Source organism: Rhincodon typus, chromosome 24 (assembly GCF_021869965.1).
Source record: "Rhincodon typus isolate 14 chromosome 24, sRhiTyp1.1, whole genome shotgun sequence".
Lineage (NCBI taxonomy): Eukaryota > Metazoa > Chordata > Chondrichthyes > Orectolobiformes > Rhincodontidae > Rhincodon > Rhincodon typus.
This window is the reverse complement of record NC_063355.1, coordinates 46577127-46595686: the sequence shown is the minus strand read 5'-3', so window position 1 is coordinate 46595686 and position 18560 is coordinate 46577127. Positions and strand designations below refer to the sequence as shown.

General features: G+C 43.7%; 1 protein-coding gene across 1 annotated transcript in view; it reads right to left on the bottom strand.

Moving 5' to 3' along the window:
* LOC109917433 (V-type proton ATPase 116 kDa subunit a 2-like) overlaps positions 1-18560 on the bottom strand; it is a 61459-nt gene that overhangs the window by 39168 nt on the left and 3731 nt on the right. Inside the window, exons 2-4 of the mRNA XM_048611769.1 lie at positions 11104-11182; positions 6730-6827; positions 2720-2857 (exon numbers count right to left, since the gene is read on the bottom strand). Of these exons, the coding sequence (XP_048467726.1) occupies positions 2720-2857; positions 6730-6827; positions 11104-11182 (315 nt within the window). The remainder of the gene's footprint in view (positions 1-2719; positions 2858-6729; positions 6828-11103; positions 11183-18560) is intronic.

Sequence of the window (18560 nt, the reverse complement as noted above, 5' to 3'; positions counted from 1 at the left end):
ACCGACTTTGGTGTCATCCGCAAATTTACTAACCCATCCTTCTACGCTCTCATCCAGGTCATTTATAAAAACGACAAACAGCAGTGGCCCCAAAACAGATCCTTGAGGTACACCACTAGTAACTGAACTCCAGGATAAACATTTCCCATCAACCACCACCCTCTGTCTTCTTACAGCTAGCCAATTTCTGATCCAAACCGCTAAATCACCCTCAATCCCATAAGTCCGTATTTTCTGCAATAGCCTGCACCAATCCAGATTCTCTATCTAAACCTGTCGCCTATTTTCCAAGGATCTGTATCCCTCTGCTCCCTGCCCATTCATGTATCTGTCTAGATACATCTTAAATTGCGCTATCATGCCCACCTCTACCCACCTCCACTGGCAACGCATTCCAGCCACCCACCACCCTCTGCGTAAAGAACTTTCCATGCATATCTCCCTTAAACTTTTCCCCTCTCACCTTGAACTTTTCCCCTCTCACAAGGCAGGTTGAATCCAACGTTGCTTTTGTGACAGGAGACATGGGGTGGTAGAGGCTGTTTGTGTGACCAGCGCACAGTGTGCAGTGGTGTACCACAGGGATCAGTTCTGGGGTCCTTATTGTTTGTGATATACAGAAACGATACAGAAGAAAATGTGGAGGGGGGTGGGATGGTATGTAAGTTTGCAGATGACACAAAAATTCACCAAGTGATCGACAGTGAGACAGGAGGTCTTAGGCTACAGGAGGATATAAATGGATTGGTCAGATGGGCAGATCAGCGGCAGATGGAATTTAACCCTGATGAACAGGAGGTGATGCACTGTCGAAGAAAAAAAACAAGACAAGGGAGTACTCATTGAACAACAGGACACTAGGAAGTTCAGAGGATCACAGGGATCTTGTCTACAGATCCCTGAAAGTAGCTGGAGAGGTTAATAGGGTAGTTAAACACACACTTGTTCTTATCAGTTGTGGTATAGATTATAAGAGCAGCGAAGTTATGCTGGAGCTGTAGAGAACTTTGGTTAGGCTGGAGTACTATGGTCTCCACACTAAAAAAAAAGGATGTGAAAGCACTGGAGGGGGTGCAGATGAGATTCACCAGGATGCTGGAGCAAATGACTGCAGATGCTGGAATCTCAACTGAAAACAAAAAAAAAAATGCTGACGATCACAACGGGTCAGGCAGCATCCATACAGGAAAAGCAAGCTAACGTTCCAAGTCTGACACAAAACGATAGCTTGCTTTCTCTCTATGGATGCTGCCTGATCCATTGTGATCTCCAGCAGTTTTTGTTTTCACCAGGACATTGCCTAGGATAGAACATTTCAGCGATGAAGAGAGGCTGGATAAAGTCAGGTTGTTGTCTTTGGAGCACAGAAGGCTGATGGGGGACCTGATAGAAGTGTATAAGATTATGAGGGGCACAGAGAGGATGGATAGGAAGCAGCTGTTCCCCTTAGTTGAAGGGTCAATAATAAAGGGGTATAATTTTCAGGTGAAAGGCAGGAGTTTTAGAGGGAATTTGAGAAAAATGTTTTTTTCACGCAGGGGATAATGGCCTAGGAGGATAGTTGAGGTGGGAAATTTCACAACCTTTAAGAAGTACTTGGATGAACACTTAAAATGTCACAACATTGAAGGCAAAAATAGAAACTGCCGGAGGAACTCAACAGATCTGGTAGCATCTGTGGGGAAAAAGCAGCATTAACTTTTCGAGTCCAGCAACCCTTCTTCAGAACTGAAGAAGGGTCACCGGACTTGAAATGTTAAACAAAAAACAGAAGTTGCTGGAAAACCTCAACAGGTCTGGCAGCATCTGTGAAGAAACATCAGAGTTAACGTTTCGGTTCCATTGACCCTTCCTGAGAACTGATGGTAGTTAGGAAAATGCCCATTTATATGCGGAAGATAGGGAGGGGGAGGGGTTAAGGAGTAAATGATAGGTGGCGATTGAGCCGTTGGATAGATAAAAGAGGTGATAATGATCTGGCTAGGAGGGTGAATAGCTATTAATGGGGACAGTTTGTAACTAACAAAAGGTAGTATGTCACGGCAGACAATGTGATAACAAGGCCTGGTGTGTCGGGTAAGGGACATGGGAGAGTTCAGGCCATAAAATTATTGAACTCGATATGGAGTCCGGAGGGCTGTAGGGTCCCTAAGCGGAAAATGAGGTGTTGTTCTTCCAGCTTGTGTTGAGCTTTGCTGTAACACTACAGCAAGACTGAGACAGAGATGTTGGCCAGGGAACATGGTGGTGTGTTAAAGTAGCAGGCAGCTGGAAGCTCAGGGTCTTTTCTGCAAGCAAAACGTAGATATTCTGTGAAGCAGTCACCCAGTCTATGCTTCATTTCTCCCTGCTGCTTCACCTGCAAGGTATGTTAACTCTTCTTCTCTCTCCATAGATTCTACCAGAACAGCCAAGATTCTCCAGCAATTTCTGCTTTGTTTCAGATCTCAATCATCTGCAATTCTATGTTTTATAACATTCAAGGTGATAGGCCAAGTTCTGAAAAGTGGGACTAGTAGATTTACAGTAGTTTTTGTCATACAGCCTTGATGGGCTGAAGGGCCTCTTCTGTACTGTTTGATTCAAAGATGATTTCTTTAGAAGTCAAGCCCTTACTTTTCAACAGTTAAACAAAAAGTCCCAACACAAATGACACCAAAACAGCATACCTTCCTGGCATGTAATATTGAAACTGCCTGAATCCCTCACAGTTACTCACCTCAGAAGCCCTTTTGATGAAGTTCTGTGTTACTCTCAGCATATGACTGTATTCAGTTAGCTCCAGATAATTTCTCTTCAGAGTTTCCTTGTTTTTTGTCACTTCTCTCAGCTCCGCTTCCAGCTGTTGAAGCTGCTCCTTTAGAGAAACAAAACAGCCACATGTGAGGAGATTGTAAGAACTGCAGATGCTGGAGTCAGAGATAACACAGTGTGGAGCTGGAGGAACCTGCAGGCCAGGCAGCATCACAGGAGCAGGAAAGTTGACGTTTCGGGTCGGGACCCTTCTTCAGAAACATGTCAGCCACGTGTGAGGAAGCAGGATTTCCAGAACTACCTCTCACTATTTCCTGGACTGGACCCAATATACAAGCCACTGAAAAACAGAACCAGAAGTGATGCCAACCACCCAACAAACCGAGGCATATAAATAACAAACAGGACAGAACACCAATGCTTCACCGGAGGCACACTGATGGTATTACCTAGCAGGATGACGAAATGTCTGCAAACACACCAGCTTGGCGAGTGTGTCTACAACCTCATCATGTTCAAATCCTCGCTGACTTTTCATTATTTTCATTTTTACTCTTTTATTAATTTTGAATTGAGAGCTGGAAATTATTTGAGAGCTTCGGGACAGATTGTGGTAAAAGGAAGAGAACAGACCAAGCAAGCTTTGTTTGTTTGTGAGGCCAGGCCCAGGGGTTGATTAAAAGAATTCCAACAGATACTGTGACTGTGGGAAGGGTACTGTGTTTAAACAGACAGCAGCTGACTATTAACAGTACCTGGAACTGGTTCCGGCAAGTCTGGAAAGGACCCTACATTCAAGCAGATGGCCGCTGTTGAATGGTAACTGAGGCCTTGGGAACAGTTGATCAGTCTATCAGGGCGAAACCAGAATTAAGGTTTACTTTTGAGCTGTGTTTTGAGACATGGTTCTGCGCTGCTGCTGAGACAGCATGAAGATTTGAAAGCTCCCTGTTTAATCTCCCACACCAGCTGCCAGAAGCCGAAAGAGAGGAAAGCTGAGTTAGAAGAATTGATGCCTTTTCTGGATAAACTGAGGAGGTGACCCTGATCAACACTTCAGTAAAACAGCCAAGAAGTCTACATCTATATCTGGGAAATAATGCATCAAGAAAGAAAGCCATTTAAGTAAACTGGCCAGTTTTATTTTTTACTAAACCGTGTCTGTCTGTCAATCTTTTATGTAATTGCTGGCTAAAAACAAATATTTCAGGTTTAAAGCACAGACATCAGTCTACCATGCTGTTTAATTTTCTCTCTGCAGAAGTTATTGTGTATCTAACAAATAGTTAAAACTTTTGTTTAAGATACAAAACCAGTGTTTGGAAATTCATCTTTCGCAAAGTCTGGGCTTGGTAATTCAAAAGGCTGACGAAGAACCACTGGACAGTCTCGTCAGGGGTCTTCAACAGTTTAATTTTATTGTGTTGCCAAAAACAAAAGAGAGAAAGGATGATTTGGTTCAGCTGCCTGCTTCCATGTCCTAAGAATGATAAAAGCAAAGTGTGACACTAGGAAAAATGTTTTTACAGGGACTGTCTGAACAGGGAATACTTTACCACAAGTAGTTATTAAATTGGAGGCCACATCATGAGTTCCCATCATTAAAAGAGACATCATGTCAAAAGACAAAGGGCAAAAAAGGCAGAGCAATAAAATGAGGTGCATCCTCAGCGACTGGAGTTAGCACCTACACAACAGCATAGGCCAAGTACCCCCCTCCCAATCAATGCTGTGCATTCTATGATTGTGCTATGCTAATGGCAGACGTCACAACTTCAGCTATTGGCAGCTACATGAATGTGTTTTTATCTTGGCGATGACAACACACTAGAAATCCACAAAACAGTAAGACATAGTCACCAGCCTATAAACTCTGGTAAAGAGTCACAACTATTCAAAATAAGTTGAAGAAAAATTCCAGCAATTACCAGTCAGTTTAACTTTAGCAGTGGGGAAACTTCTGGAAACAATAATTCAGGATAAAATTAATGGTCATACAAATAAATGTGTGTTAATTAGAGAGAGCCAGCAAAAATGTCTTAAAGGACAATCCAGTTTTACTAACTTGATGTTCTTTAAGCAGATAACAAAGAAGGTCAATGATGGTAATACTGTTAATGTGGTGCACATTAACTTTCAAAAGGCATCTGACAGTGCTGCGCAACAGAGCAGTAAGAAACATTATAGCTCACAGAACAAACAGGCAGTTGCAACATTAGAGATAACAAGGTGTAGAGCTGGATGAACACAGCAGGCCAAGCAGCATCAGAGCAGCAGGAAAGCTAACATTTCGGGCCTAGACCCTTCTTCAGAAAGAAGGATCTAGGCCCGAAACTTCAGCTTTCCTGCTCCTCTGATGCTGCTTGGCCTGCTGTGTTCATCCAGCTCTACACCTTGTTATCTCAGATTCTCCAGCATCTGCAGTTCCTACTATCTCTGAAACAGTTACAACATTAGTTGACTGAGAGTTAGAAAGCAGAGAGTAACGATCTGTGCGCATTTTCCAGGCTGGAGAAAGGTTTGTAATGGAGTTTCCCAGAGTTCAGTATTGAGACCCTTGCTTTTCCTGATTTATATTAAGGCTCAGGGTCTTGAAGAGCAGGGGACAAATTTAAAGTTTGCAGATGATACAAAATTTGGAAAAATTACAGATTGTAAAGATATCAACAAGTTGATGGAGTAGGCAGATAGGTGGCAAATGAACTTCAATGCAAATGTTTGCAATGGGACTAGGTCAGATTGGAATGTCTGGTCGGCACGGATGATTGGACAGAAGGGTTTGTTTTCATGCTGTATGGCTATGACTCGAAGGGTGAGACGATGCATTTTGGCAGAAAGACCATGGAGAAATGATATAAAATAGAAGGTACTATTCTAAAGGGTTGCAGGAGCAGAGAAACCTGTGTGTATGGGTACCCCCAAGTCATTAAAGAAGGTAGGACAGTTGGAGAAAGCATGAAGTAAATGAAGCACATAGTATTGTTGGAATTATTAATCAGGGCATAACATCCAATCACAGAGATGTCTTGCTGAACTTGTCTAAGTCACTCAAATAAAAATAAAGTACTGTGCGTGCTGGAAATCTGAAATTCAAACAAAAAGTGCTAGAAAAATTCAGGAGATCTGGCAGCATCTGTGGAGAGAGAAGTAGAGTTAACATTTCAAATCTGATATGACTCTTCTTCAGATCAAGACAGTACTTAAACTTCAGCTGGAATTCTGTGCACAGTTCTGGGCTTCAGGATGAATATGAATGCATTTTAAAAAGTGGAGAAGAGGTTTACAAGAACAGTTTCCAGGGACAAAAAACTAGAGTTCTGAACAGAAATTGGAGAGGCTGGAGCCAGAGGCAGGGACTGTTTTCCTTGGATAGGAGAAGGTTAAGAGGAAATTTGATTAAAGTTTTCAAAATCATGACAGGCATGGACAGACTAAACAGGGAGAAACCATTCCCATTCATGACAAGGGTCAAGAATGAGAGGGCACAGATTTCAAGTGATTTTCAAAAGAAGTGAGACAGAGGGGAGAAAACATTTGTCATACAGCAAATTGTTAAAGTCTGGAATACAATGCCTGGAAGTGTGGTGAAGGCAGGTTCAACAAAGGCATTCAAGAGGAAATGCACAGTTTGAGAAAAAGGGAGGACTGCATCAAGACATGATGCTCATCTGAAGAAGTGATGGAGACACAATGGGCTGAATGGCCTCTTTCTACAGAATCATTACTGTGCAAAGATTTTGCAACAGGAGAATAAAATCATGTTATTCTGAGCATCACCCTCAATGCTGCTGGCTACAGGAGTAAAGTCTAATGGCTGTAAGCACCAGAAGCTGTTTACTAACACCACTGGGCCAGTGGCCCACCACATCTTTGTTTCCTGTTGACTTGACTGAGTTGAAAAAACTCAGAGAGATGAAATTAACTGTACATTGGATACAGTGTTTTGTGGGTGAAATGCTTACAATCAGAACTTACCTGTATTTTTAAAACATGCTGTGGTAGAGGTGCAACAGGATTTACATCACTGTCCATCAGAGAGATATCAGCTTTCTTAATTTCTTGCAACAAATAGCCTGAAATAAAGGAGAAAATAATTAGTCATTTTCTGTACACGACCAAAGCTTGTGGTGCTAGGCCAGACTGCAGCAGAGTGGCAGCACACCATTCCACTCCTTGCAATAGTCCATCTCATTCGTGCTAATGGCAATATAACAGAGGGAAGTGCTGCTTCCCTCACAGTCAGGGTAAGAGAAAGCAGGAGTTATCCTAGGCCTGTGCTGATACAACTGCGAACCGTACTGCCAAAAGTCCAGCTCTCTGAAAGGGTGAAATGGGAGTGTGTGTGGGGCCATCCCAAGGGTATCGTAAGGCATAAATAAATAGAGTCTTCATGAGCAACAGGCAATACTGTGCATTTAGTCCAGTTTAATTCAACGTCAGCAATATGATGCTGATCAAGAACACAGAGCATGTCATAACAGTAGACTTTGAGGAACTGACAAACATATAACAAACAAAGCAGCCTTTCAACACAGCAGCTATTGAATCATCTTACTTATTTTATCACCATGGCAACATGGATAAGCAGGAAAAGCACATGTTCAAATTAAACAGGAACAGAAAATGTCTCTAGGATTTCTTTTCTTAACTCTATCCAGAACTAATCAATTCTAAATCACATTGCTGTTTAATGAGCACCAATCTCCAAGTGAAAAAAGATTAATTCAATTCTGTCAAGATCCTGTTTATGTTCCACCAAAAACTAAATCTGATTAGAATAAAAACTGAGCAATAAAAATGCTCAGATCAAAGAAAAAGCTGTTTTGCACTCCCAGAGCATTTGGATACGCTAGACAACAAAGACCTGACTACGCTAACCACATTTTTTAGTTCATGGCCCATAAACTTGGAGGCTCTCTGGTGGTTCAAGTGAATACCTAAATACTGTTTAAACATGACGCAAGTTTCTGACTCAAACACCCAGTTCCAGATTCTGACCACCCGCTGATTGAAAACATTGCTCCTTAACTCTCCTTTTATCCTTATATGTCTTACCTTAAAATCAGTAACCCCTAGCTATTGACCCCTCTACTACTGGAAAAAGTGCTTTTCAAACCAGCCCATCTCTGCCCCACAGAATATTGTACACCTCAGTCAGTCCCCTTTCAACCTTCACTGTTCCAGGGTAATCAACCCCAGCCTATACAATCTTCCTTCATAGCTCATAGCCCAGGCAGCATCCTGGTGAATCTCCTAATCACCCTCTCCAGTACAATCACATTCCCCTCCCAAATGTGGTGACCAGAACTAACACAATACAACTAGTTGTGGCCTAACCAGTGTTTTATGCAGTTTCAGCATAACCTCTCTGCTCTTGTATTTCATGCCTCTACTAATAAAAGTATCCCAATGCCTTCTTCGCCACCTTAACTATCTTCAAGGATCCGTGGATATATTCTTTCCCAAGAAAGATGTGAATCTATGGAATTCTTTACTGCAGGAGGCTGTCAAGGCTGGGTTTTTAAGAATATTCGAGGCTGAGATAGGCAGAATTGTAATCAATAAGGGAAGCAGGAGTTATGGGGAAAAGGTAGGAAAGTGAAGTTGTAGACTATGAGATGAGACAGGATTTCATTGAATGGTGGAGGAGACATGATGGCCCAAACGGCCTACTTCTGCTCCCGTTTTATGGTCATACAGAATGAAAACAAACACAGACAACGGCAGCTCTCACATCTCAATAAATTCCTGTGAAAAGGACAGTCTTTCAACAGCTTATCATCCAGCCCAGAATGCTAACCCTAACACTATTGCAAGTATTCTCTTGTCCATGAACGTACTTCGGGGAAGATGAGGCTCACCGGGGAAGTCAGGGACAGCATAAAAGCAAAAGAAAAGGCATTCAATGTGGTGAATATTAGCGGGAAGCCTTTAAAACCCAGCAGAGGAAACTAGAAAAGCAATAAGGAAGGAGAAGGAGAAATATGATAGTAAGCTAGCTAATAATATAAAAGAAGATTGTTTTTAAAAGATATCTAAAAAGTAAGAGAGAGAGAAGAGTGGACATTGGATTGCTGGAAAACGAGACTGGAGATGTAGTAATGAGGATCAAAGCAATGGCAGAGGAACTGAATTGCATCAGTTTTCACAGTGGAAGACACCAGCAGCACACCAGAACTTGGAGAGAGTCTGGGGAGCAGAGGTAAGTGTAGTGGCCATCACTAAGGAGAAGGTGTTGGGGAAGCTAAAAGGCCTGAAGATGGGTAAATTGGATAGACAGAATTGTAATCAATAAGGGATGCAAGAGTTTTGGGGAAAAGGCAGGAAAGTGAAGTTGAAGATTAATAGATAAGTTGTGATCTTATTGAACGGCCAGGAGATAACAGAGGAGATTAGAGTCAGGGAGGGTCACAGAGGACTGGAAAATGGCTAATGTAACAGCCCTGCGTAAGAAGTGAGAGGGGTAGAAGACACAAAACTATAGGCCAGCTAGCCTGACCTTGGTCATTGGTAAGATTTGACAGAATCCATTATTAGACATGACATTGTAGAGTTCTTGGAAGTGCATGTAAAATAAGGCTGAGTCAGCACAGCTTCATCAAGGGGAGGTCATGCCTGATAAATCTGTTAAGTTTTTGTGGAGGTAATGAACAAGTTAGACAAAGAAGAGCCAGTAGACGTGATCTATTCAGAAGGCCTTTGACAAGGTGCCGCACAGGAGGCTGCTAAATAAGATAAGAGCCTGTGGTGTTAGGGCCGATGTACGGGCGTGGATAGAGGATTGGCAGAGGACAGAGAGTGGGGATAAGGGGGTCTTTTTCAGGATGACAGCAGGGGTCTGTATTGGGACCACAACTATTCACATTATACGTTAACAATCTGGAAGAAGGAACTCTGGGCATTGTTGCTAAGTTTACAGATGACACAAAGATAGGTGGAGGGACAGGTAGTGTTGAGGAAGCAAGGAGGCTACAGAAGGACTTGGACAGGCTAGAAAAGAAGTGGCAGATGGAATACAATATGGGAAAGGTTATGCACTTTGGAAGGAAGAATAGAAGCACAGATTATTTCCAAACAGTAAAGGCTTTGGAAATCTGAAGCACAAAGGAACTTGAGAGTTCTAGTTCAGGATTCTCTTAAGATTGACATGCAGGTTCAATTGACAGTTAGAAAGCCAAATGCAATGTTTGCATTCATTTCAAGAGGGCTAGAATACAAGAGCAGAGATGAGGCTGTATAAGGCTCTGGTCAGACTGCATTTGAAATATTAAGAGTAATTTTGGTCCCATATCAAAAGGAGGACGTGCTGGTGTTACAGGGGTCCAGAGAAGGCTTACAAGAATGATCCTCGGGATGAAGGTTTGTCATATGAGAAGGAACTGAGGACTCTGGGTCTGTACTTGATGGAGTTTAGAAAGAAGGGGGGGAGTGGGCGGAGGACCTCATTGAAACTTACAGAATACAAAGAGAGATCGTGAGAGAGCGAGAGCGCGAGCGCACGCAAGAGTGCGAAAGCGAGAGACAGCGCGCAAAAGCGAGAGCGAGAGAGACAGCGCGCGCAAGAGCAAGAGCACACAAGAGCAAGAGCATCTCGAGAGAGACAGCGAGAGCCAGAGCGCGCAAGAGCAAGAGCGAGAGAACACAAGAGCGAGAGAGAGAGCACGCAAGAGCAAGACATAGAGTGCAAGAGCGAGAACACGCAAGAGTAAGAGAGAGGGCAAGAGAGAGCGCGCGCGAGAGAGAGACAGAGAGAGAGACAGCAAGAGCGCGTGGACGTCGAGATGTTGCTTCCACTCACAGGAGTGACTAGGATCTGGGGTACGGCCTCAGAGTGAAGGGATGACCCTTTAGTACTGAGAGGATGAGGAATTTCTTCAGCCAGAGGGTGGGGAATCTGTGGAACTCATTGCCTGCAGAGTGCTGTGGAGGCCAAGCCAATGAGTGTATTTAAGACCAAGATAGATAGATTCTTGATTAGTAGGGTGATCAAGGATTATGGGAGAAGGCAGGAGAATGGGGATGGGAAACATATCAGCCATTATGGAATAGTGGAGCAGACTCAATGGGTTGAATGGTCTAATTCTGCTCCTACGTCTTATGGTCCCTGCTTCTCACTGACGGTTATCACAGGTTGGAACCCATTTAATGATTCTCAAATCTGGATCTAGCCCAGCCCCTCAAACATCCCACCCCGCCGTGGGGTCACCAACTCACAGGAATTAATTGGGGTGTTGGCTGATAGCATTTGTGTATTCGAAAGGAGATTACACTCAGACAGGTGCCTCTGTTGGCTGCCTTGATATCTGTGGTCTCAATTTAGCAGGATCTGCAAATATCTTTCCAACCTACCCAGCGTTTTCTCCATCTCTTCACACCTCCTCATCTCACTGACAAATTTACGCTGGAAGGTTGTGACATTTGGGTTGAGCTGAGAAACAGAAATATAATTACGTTTTATTAGCAGAATAGAAGCTCAATTGGCAATTCAAAATTTCATCACTTACAGAATTGTTGCTTAATTAAACCATCATTTACTAAAGAAATATCTATTCATTATGACTTGGCTTTTTGGATGAGGGTGAATTGAAAATTAAAGAAATCAGTGCAAGTGTTTATCCAACATCCAGAGGTCACTTCAACAAGCAGCCATCACAACCTCTTCTTGGATGGTTGAAAACACACAGTCACATCCTTGGGTTAAAGAAATCAAAACATTTATCCCTTTTAAGGAGATGCTGCCAGTTTTAGAACCAGTTAAAAGTGCCTATGATAATCTTGCTGCTGGGATACTACTGTGCACCATATTGAAAACAGAAGTCTGTTCAGTGGCCAGAGAAATTAGACAGAACACAACTTTGGTCCAAATCAGCTGAAGGCTCAGCTGTCTCTGATGGAGGGCTGTGGAGGCCAAGTCAGTGAGTGTATTTAAGAGAGAGATAGATAGGTTCTTCATCAGTAAACCAATCAAGAGTTACAGGGAGAAGGCAGGAGAATGGGGTTGAGAAACATGTCAGCCCATGATGGATGGCAGAAGCGATGCAATAAGCCAAATGGAGTGAAATTAAACTGGGTGGAATATTAAAATGATGTGGGATGGGACAGGTTGAAAAAAGCAACAAAGTTTAATGGACCAAATGACTTGGTTCTAGGCTGGAAAATTCTATGGTTATATGATCATTTTTAATTGTTTTCCCTTTTATCTGCACTACAAATCAATACAGGAAGGGCAAAGACAAACAGAACGGATGAGATGATAGAATATTGCTATAAATTGTACAGTGTCACTTTGAATCCCTGCAAGTACAATATTTTCTCTAAAAAAAAGAATATTTTTAACAAAAGTACTTCTCTAGACTTGATTTCTCCATTGAAGTGTATCTTCATCATCAGGTATCAAAATAAACAACAAAATCCAAGCTGTATGGAATAGAAGTGGGGGAGTCACTTGGAAATGGGTATGAAAATTTTTAAAAAATAATCAGATCCAATGGAGGAAATTAGCTCTTGGATCTTGTACTTTGGGGTTGTAGATATTTTTAACCAACTTGGTCAGACCTGTTACGACACACTTCTACAGCAGGTGGGACATGAACCACGGTCGCCTGGCCCAAACGGTAGGGACACAACCACTGCACCACAACAGCCCTAAGCTCTGGGTCGGAACCTGATCGGTCACATTCAAGACCAGTATCTGGTGCCCACAGCCAAGACCAGAAACTACTCCTGGTGCTCAGAATGCCAACTGCTGACTCCTGGGGAAACTTAGACAAGGGACCCAACTGTTCTTATAATACAGAAGGAGAGATGGGGGTGTAGAGAGATGTGCGCCTGGATGGCTAGTCCAGTGACCACGAGCTCAAATCCCTGTTTCAATCCAGTTACTAAATCGGAAACTGAACTCTAGTCTCAGTAATGATGACCATTTAACTATCACAGAGTGTCTTCAAAATCCCATCTGGTTCACTAATGTCCTTACGCGGTCAATTTCACACGGGACTCCAGACCCTCAGCAATGTGGCTGATTACTAATTGCCCTCTGACACACCTGAGCAAGACAGTCAAGTGCAGGCGCTCCCTCCGCGCTGACCCTCCGACAGTGCGGCGCTCCCTCCGCGCTGACCCTCCGACAGTGCGGCGCTCCCTCCGCGCTGACCCTCCGACAGTGCGGCGCTCCGTCAGGTGTGAAGGTGAGTGTCTGTTTTGACTTTGTGCTCAAGGCTCTGCAGTGGGATTTCCATGTTAAAGCTACGTGGGGCGACAATGAGGGGATATGGGCAATGCTGGATTGTAATTATGGAGGAGCACACAGATTTAAATTATCTGCCTCTGTGACCGCACCTCATGTTCATTACCAAAAACAGAACAGGAGATATTCACCAAACCACAGCATTCTCAACTATGGGCACCAAGTTAAATATTCTGAAATCCTCGGTGGCCTCATTTCCACAAGTTGTGAAACGAACTTGTGAAACGAACACCATGCATAACAATGAAACAGGATTTCAGGTACAGAGAGAGGGGCCGAGAGCGAGAGGAGCTGAGAGCGAGAACGAGAACGAGAACGAGAGTGAGAGGGGCCGAGAGCGAGCACATACACACACACATTAGAACAAGAGGAAAAGAGAGTGTAATCACTATTATAAGACCACAAGGGTTTGGAATAGGCATAGACCATTCAGCCATCAAGCCTGTTCCGCCATTCAATGGCATCATGATTGATCTTAGGCTCCAACTCCATTTCCTGGCCTGCTCACTATATCCCCTAATTCCCTGAGACACGAAAACCTGTCTCTCCCCAGCTAAGGATGGTGACTCCAGTTCTCTGGGGTAGGGAATTCCACAGATTCACCCCATCTGAGTGAAGAAATTTGTCCTCAGCTTGGTCCTAAAATATCAATCCCTTACCCCGAGACACTGCCCCCACGCGTCCTATTCTACATTCCAAGAAACCACCTCCCAGTGTCCCACGTTGTTAAGACTGGGAATGCTCAGCTCACATACAAAGCAACCTCGACATTTAGACACAACACAGGAAGGCACAAAAAGGAGAAATGAGCCCTCAATTGGTTAAACTCACATTAGTTCATTCCAGCATGGATCTTACTCCATCCAGCTCATCTCCCAAAAGACAGAAACAGTTCTGCAACCACCCCCTCACACTGTCGACTCCACTGCAATATACCTTTACAACAAGGTTCATCTAAAACCATGACTTTCATTTCCTGGCTTAATGAAACTGCAAGGTGGACAGCCTGAAACCTCTACTGTCTACACTAACTGGTCACTGGGTCTATCCACAGTGTTACAATCCAGCCTAATACTGAGCTGTTGAACCAAGCTTCCTTCGGTAATGACAGTATTAGAAGGAAGAGGGAATCCTGGCTCAAACCCTCCCCTATGGGATTGCCATCCCAACCATCAATACTAAAGCAGATTATTCAGATCACTGTCTCGTGCTGCTTGCTGGAGGTTGCTGTCGGTCTTCAAGGTTTTTCTCTTTGATTCACTCACGGGATGCAGGCCATGTTGGCTGGGCCAGCATTTATCACCAGTCCCTAGTTGTTCTCAAGAAGGTGGTGGTGAACTGCCTTCTTGAACCACTACAGTCCATGTGCTGTCGGTAGATCCACAATGTCCTTAGGGAGGGAATTCCAGGATTTTGATCCAGCAACACTGAGGAACGCCAATATATTTCCAAGTTAGGATGGCAAGTGGCTTGGAGGGGAACTTGCAGGGGGTGGTGTTTCCATGTATCTACTGCCCTTGTCCTTCTAGATGGAAATGGTCACATGTTTGGAAGGTGCTGTCTGAGGATCTTTGGTGAATTTTGCAGTATATCTTGTGGATAGTACACACTGCAGCTACTGAGCACCACTGGTGGAGGGAGTGAATGTTTCTGGATGTGGTGCCAATTGCTTTGTCTTGGATGGTACCAAACTTCAATTGTTGGAGCTGCACTCATCCAGGCAACTCGGGAGTATTCCATCACACTCCTGGCTTTTGGACAGGCTTAGGGGAGTTAGGAGGTGAGTTACTCGCTGCAGTATTCCTAGATTCTGACCTGCACTCGTAGACACAATATTTATATATTGTGCTCGGTGCAGTTTTTGGTCAATGGTAACCCCCAGGATGTTGACAGTAGGGTTGCAGGGATGGTTATTACGTTGAATGACAGGGGTGGTAGTTAGATTCTGTCTTGTTGGAGATCGTCGTTTCTTGGTATGTGTGTGTCACAAATGTTATTTGCTACTCTTCAGCCCAAGATCAGGATATTGTCCCAATTTACTGCATTTGCATATGGACTGTCTCAGTATGTGAGGAGTCAAGATTGGTGCTAAACATGTTTGCTGATCATTGCACAATCCCCACTTCTGACCTTATGATGGAGGGAATGTCATTGATGAAGCAGCAAAAGACGGTCAGGCCAAGGACACTACCCTGAGGAAGTCCTGCAGAGATGTCCTGGAGCTGAGATGACTGATCTCCAATGACCACATCCATCTTCCTACGAGTATCCAGTGTTGCAATCCAGCCTGATAACGAAGCTGTTGAACCAAGGTCCCATCGATATGGTCAGTATTCAGCTAAGAGGGAACCCTGGCTCAGATACTAACCCTAAACCTAACCCCTCATGGGTTTTGGTATGAGTCTAACCCTCAAAGTCTGCCCCCGATTCCCAAAGATTCCAGTTTTGCGAAGGCTCTTTGATGCCACATTTATATATTGTGCTCGGTGCAGTTTTTGGTAGCGTTGATATCAAGAGCTGTCACTCTCACCTCACCTTTGGAATTCAGCTCTTTTTCCGTCTTTGAACCAAAGTAGTAATGGGGCAGGAGCTGAGTGGCCCTGGCAGAACCCAAACTGGGCATCACTGAGCGGGTTATTGCTGAGCAGGTGCTGCTTGATAGCACTGTTACTGACACCTTCCATCACTTTACCGATGATCGAGAGGAGACTGATGGGGCGGTAATTGGCCGGGTTGGATTTGTCCTGCTTTTTTTTCCCCCGTGTACAGAACATACCTGGGCAATTTTCCACAGGTCGGGTGGATGCTGTAACTGTACTGGAACAGCTTGACTAGGAAAGCAGCAAGTTCTGGAGCACAAGTACCCATAGTCTTTGCAGTATTCAGTGTCTTCAGCTGTGTCTTGATATGACATGGAGAGAATTAAATTGGATGAAGACTGGTATCTGTAATGCTGGGGACCACTGGAGGAGGCCAAGATGGATCATCCATTCGGCACTTCTGGCTGAAGATTGTTATAAATATTCTCTCAGCATCACCTGTCCTCATGAAATGTGTTACAGATGTGTGAAATTGTTCTTTTCTGTTATGTAGTGTCACAAGATGTGGGACAAAAATAGAAATTGCTGGAAAAGCTCAGCAGGCTCACAGCATCTGTGGAGAAAAATCAGAGTTAACATTTCAGGTCTAGCGACCCTTCCTCAGTTCTGAAATTCTGAGGAAGGGTCACTCGACTTGCAACGTTAACTCTGATTTCTCTCCAGATGCTGCCTGACCTGCTGAGCTCTTCCAGCAATTTCTATTTTCGTCCCTGATTTACAACATCCACAGTTCATTCAGTTTTCACTAGATGTGGGTGTTAGAGAAAATGCTGTTTCTACTCCCGGGAAGAGTGTCAGCACCTTTTACTCAATCCAGTGCAGAAAATCATTTCAGTCATTCACAGTAAACATGTGCTGTGAAACAGCCACAACTATGACAAACATCTGTGTTTACTACATCTGACTGCTTTGTTAATCTTCCCGGTACACTTGCTCAGATATTTATCTCCTTTATCTACTCCAAACAAATGACAAGAACTTCTATGCACTCAGATCTACATATATTCATATGTATTAAATACTCTCATTCGAGCCCAGTCTCCAAAGCCCGTACACTAATTCAACCCAGTTTTGCTCTGCATATCACAAAATTAGCAGCTTTTCCAGGTGGCACTGAGATATCTTCACAGTGATCTACAAAACATACGTGGCATTTGGCACATAAATGCTCATTACATTTGGCTCCAAATCATTCCTCATTAGACTCTGATCTTACAAAGATTGAATAACTTTGAGGATCAGCTGTGAATCTATAATGATTCCCCACATGACCGCCTTAAGCCTGGGATCAGCCCAAACAAGCAGAAAAGCTCTCTCCGATGTGCCATGTTACACACTAATTCTCTACCAAGTTCATTCAGCTCGTTAAACTACAGCGCAAAGTTTACCTTGATTGTTTCATTCCAAGATCAATGATGTGGAAAATGGGCAAGTGACAGCATAGCAGTAAAGATTCTGTACTAAGTTTCAGCAGAAAGTACACACCTGATGAAAGTCTAGCACCACAAGATAACCCAATTTTTAAAAATTATAACACTTGAAATCTTTCCTATAAAGTTTAGCTTTTCCTAAAGATGGGAGGGGGACTCACCACCCAGTCAGATGAACCGCAGCTCCAATTAGAACAGCAGCACGATTAATGATATGATGTATCAAGTCCGTCACTGACGGTTCTACTTTACAGAAAATAGCAGAATTACTTCAAATCATTTCTTTATAAAGTCAGTAGTCATGGGGAGATGATGGCAGAATTGTAATATCGCTAGACTAGGTATCAAGAGGCACAGGTTAATGCTGTGGGGACACAGGTTCAAATCACCCCATTAAATACAATTCATTTAAAAAAAACTGACAGCTAGCCTGAGTAAAAGTAACCATGATTCTTAGAAGAAAACCTGATAAAGGAGCAGCACTTCAAAAGCTTGTGATTTCAAATAAACATGCTGGACTATGACCTGGTGTCACGTGACTTCTGACCCTGTCCACTTGGTTCACGAATGCCTTTCAGGGTAACCAATCTGCCTTTCATGCTCAGTCTGGCCTACATGTGATTTCAGATCCACAGAAGGTGGTTGACTCTTTGCTGCCCCCTGAAATGAGGGATTGGGCACTCAGCTCAAGGACAATAGGAATGGGCATCAAATCTTGTTCTCTGTTGTGGTTGGTTGGCTCGCCGAGCTGGTTCATTAGTTCGCAGACATTTCATTACCCTCCTGGGTATCATCATCACTGCAGCCTCCGGTGAAGCGCTGTTGTGTTTTCCCGCCTGTCATTTAAACTCTGGTGTCCGTTGAGCTGGATGACCTCACTTCCGGTTTTCCTTCGCAATGGAGTGTTCAGGGGTCTAGCTCTGTGTTTATTGATGGCTTTCTTAGTGGAGTACCAGGCTTCTAGGAATTCCCGTGCTTGTCTCCGCTTTGCCTGTCCCAGGATCCTGGTGTTGTCCCAATCGTATTGCTGGTTTTTCTTATCTATGTGGAGATGAGCGAGTATTGGTCCTGTCTTTTTGTTGCCAATTGATGTTCGTGTACCCTTGTGGTTAATTTCCTTCCTGTTTGTCCAATGTAGTGTTTGTCACAGTCTTTGCAGGGAATCTTGCATATGACGTTGGTCCTGTCCATCGTGGGTAGTGGGTCTTTGATTCCGGTGAGTAGTTGGCGTAGGGTTGATGTGGGTTTGTGTGCTACTCTGATGCCCAGTGGTCGTAAGAATCTTGTGGTCAGTTCAGATGTGTTCCCAATGTAAGGTAGCATGAGGAGTGTGTCGGGGCATGTAGCATCTTCCTGGTGTCATTCGTGCAATAGGCATCTTCTGACCCAGCTTTTCAGGCATCCATTGTCCTTGAATACTTGGAAGAGGTATTCCTCTTCTTCTTGGCGTAGCTCTGTGCTGCTGTAGTGTGTTGTTGCCCGTTTAAATAATGTTCTCGTGCAACTTCGTTTGTGTGTGTTAGGGTGGCT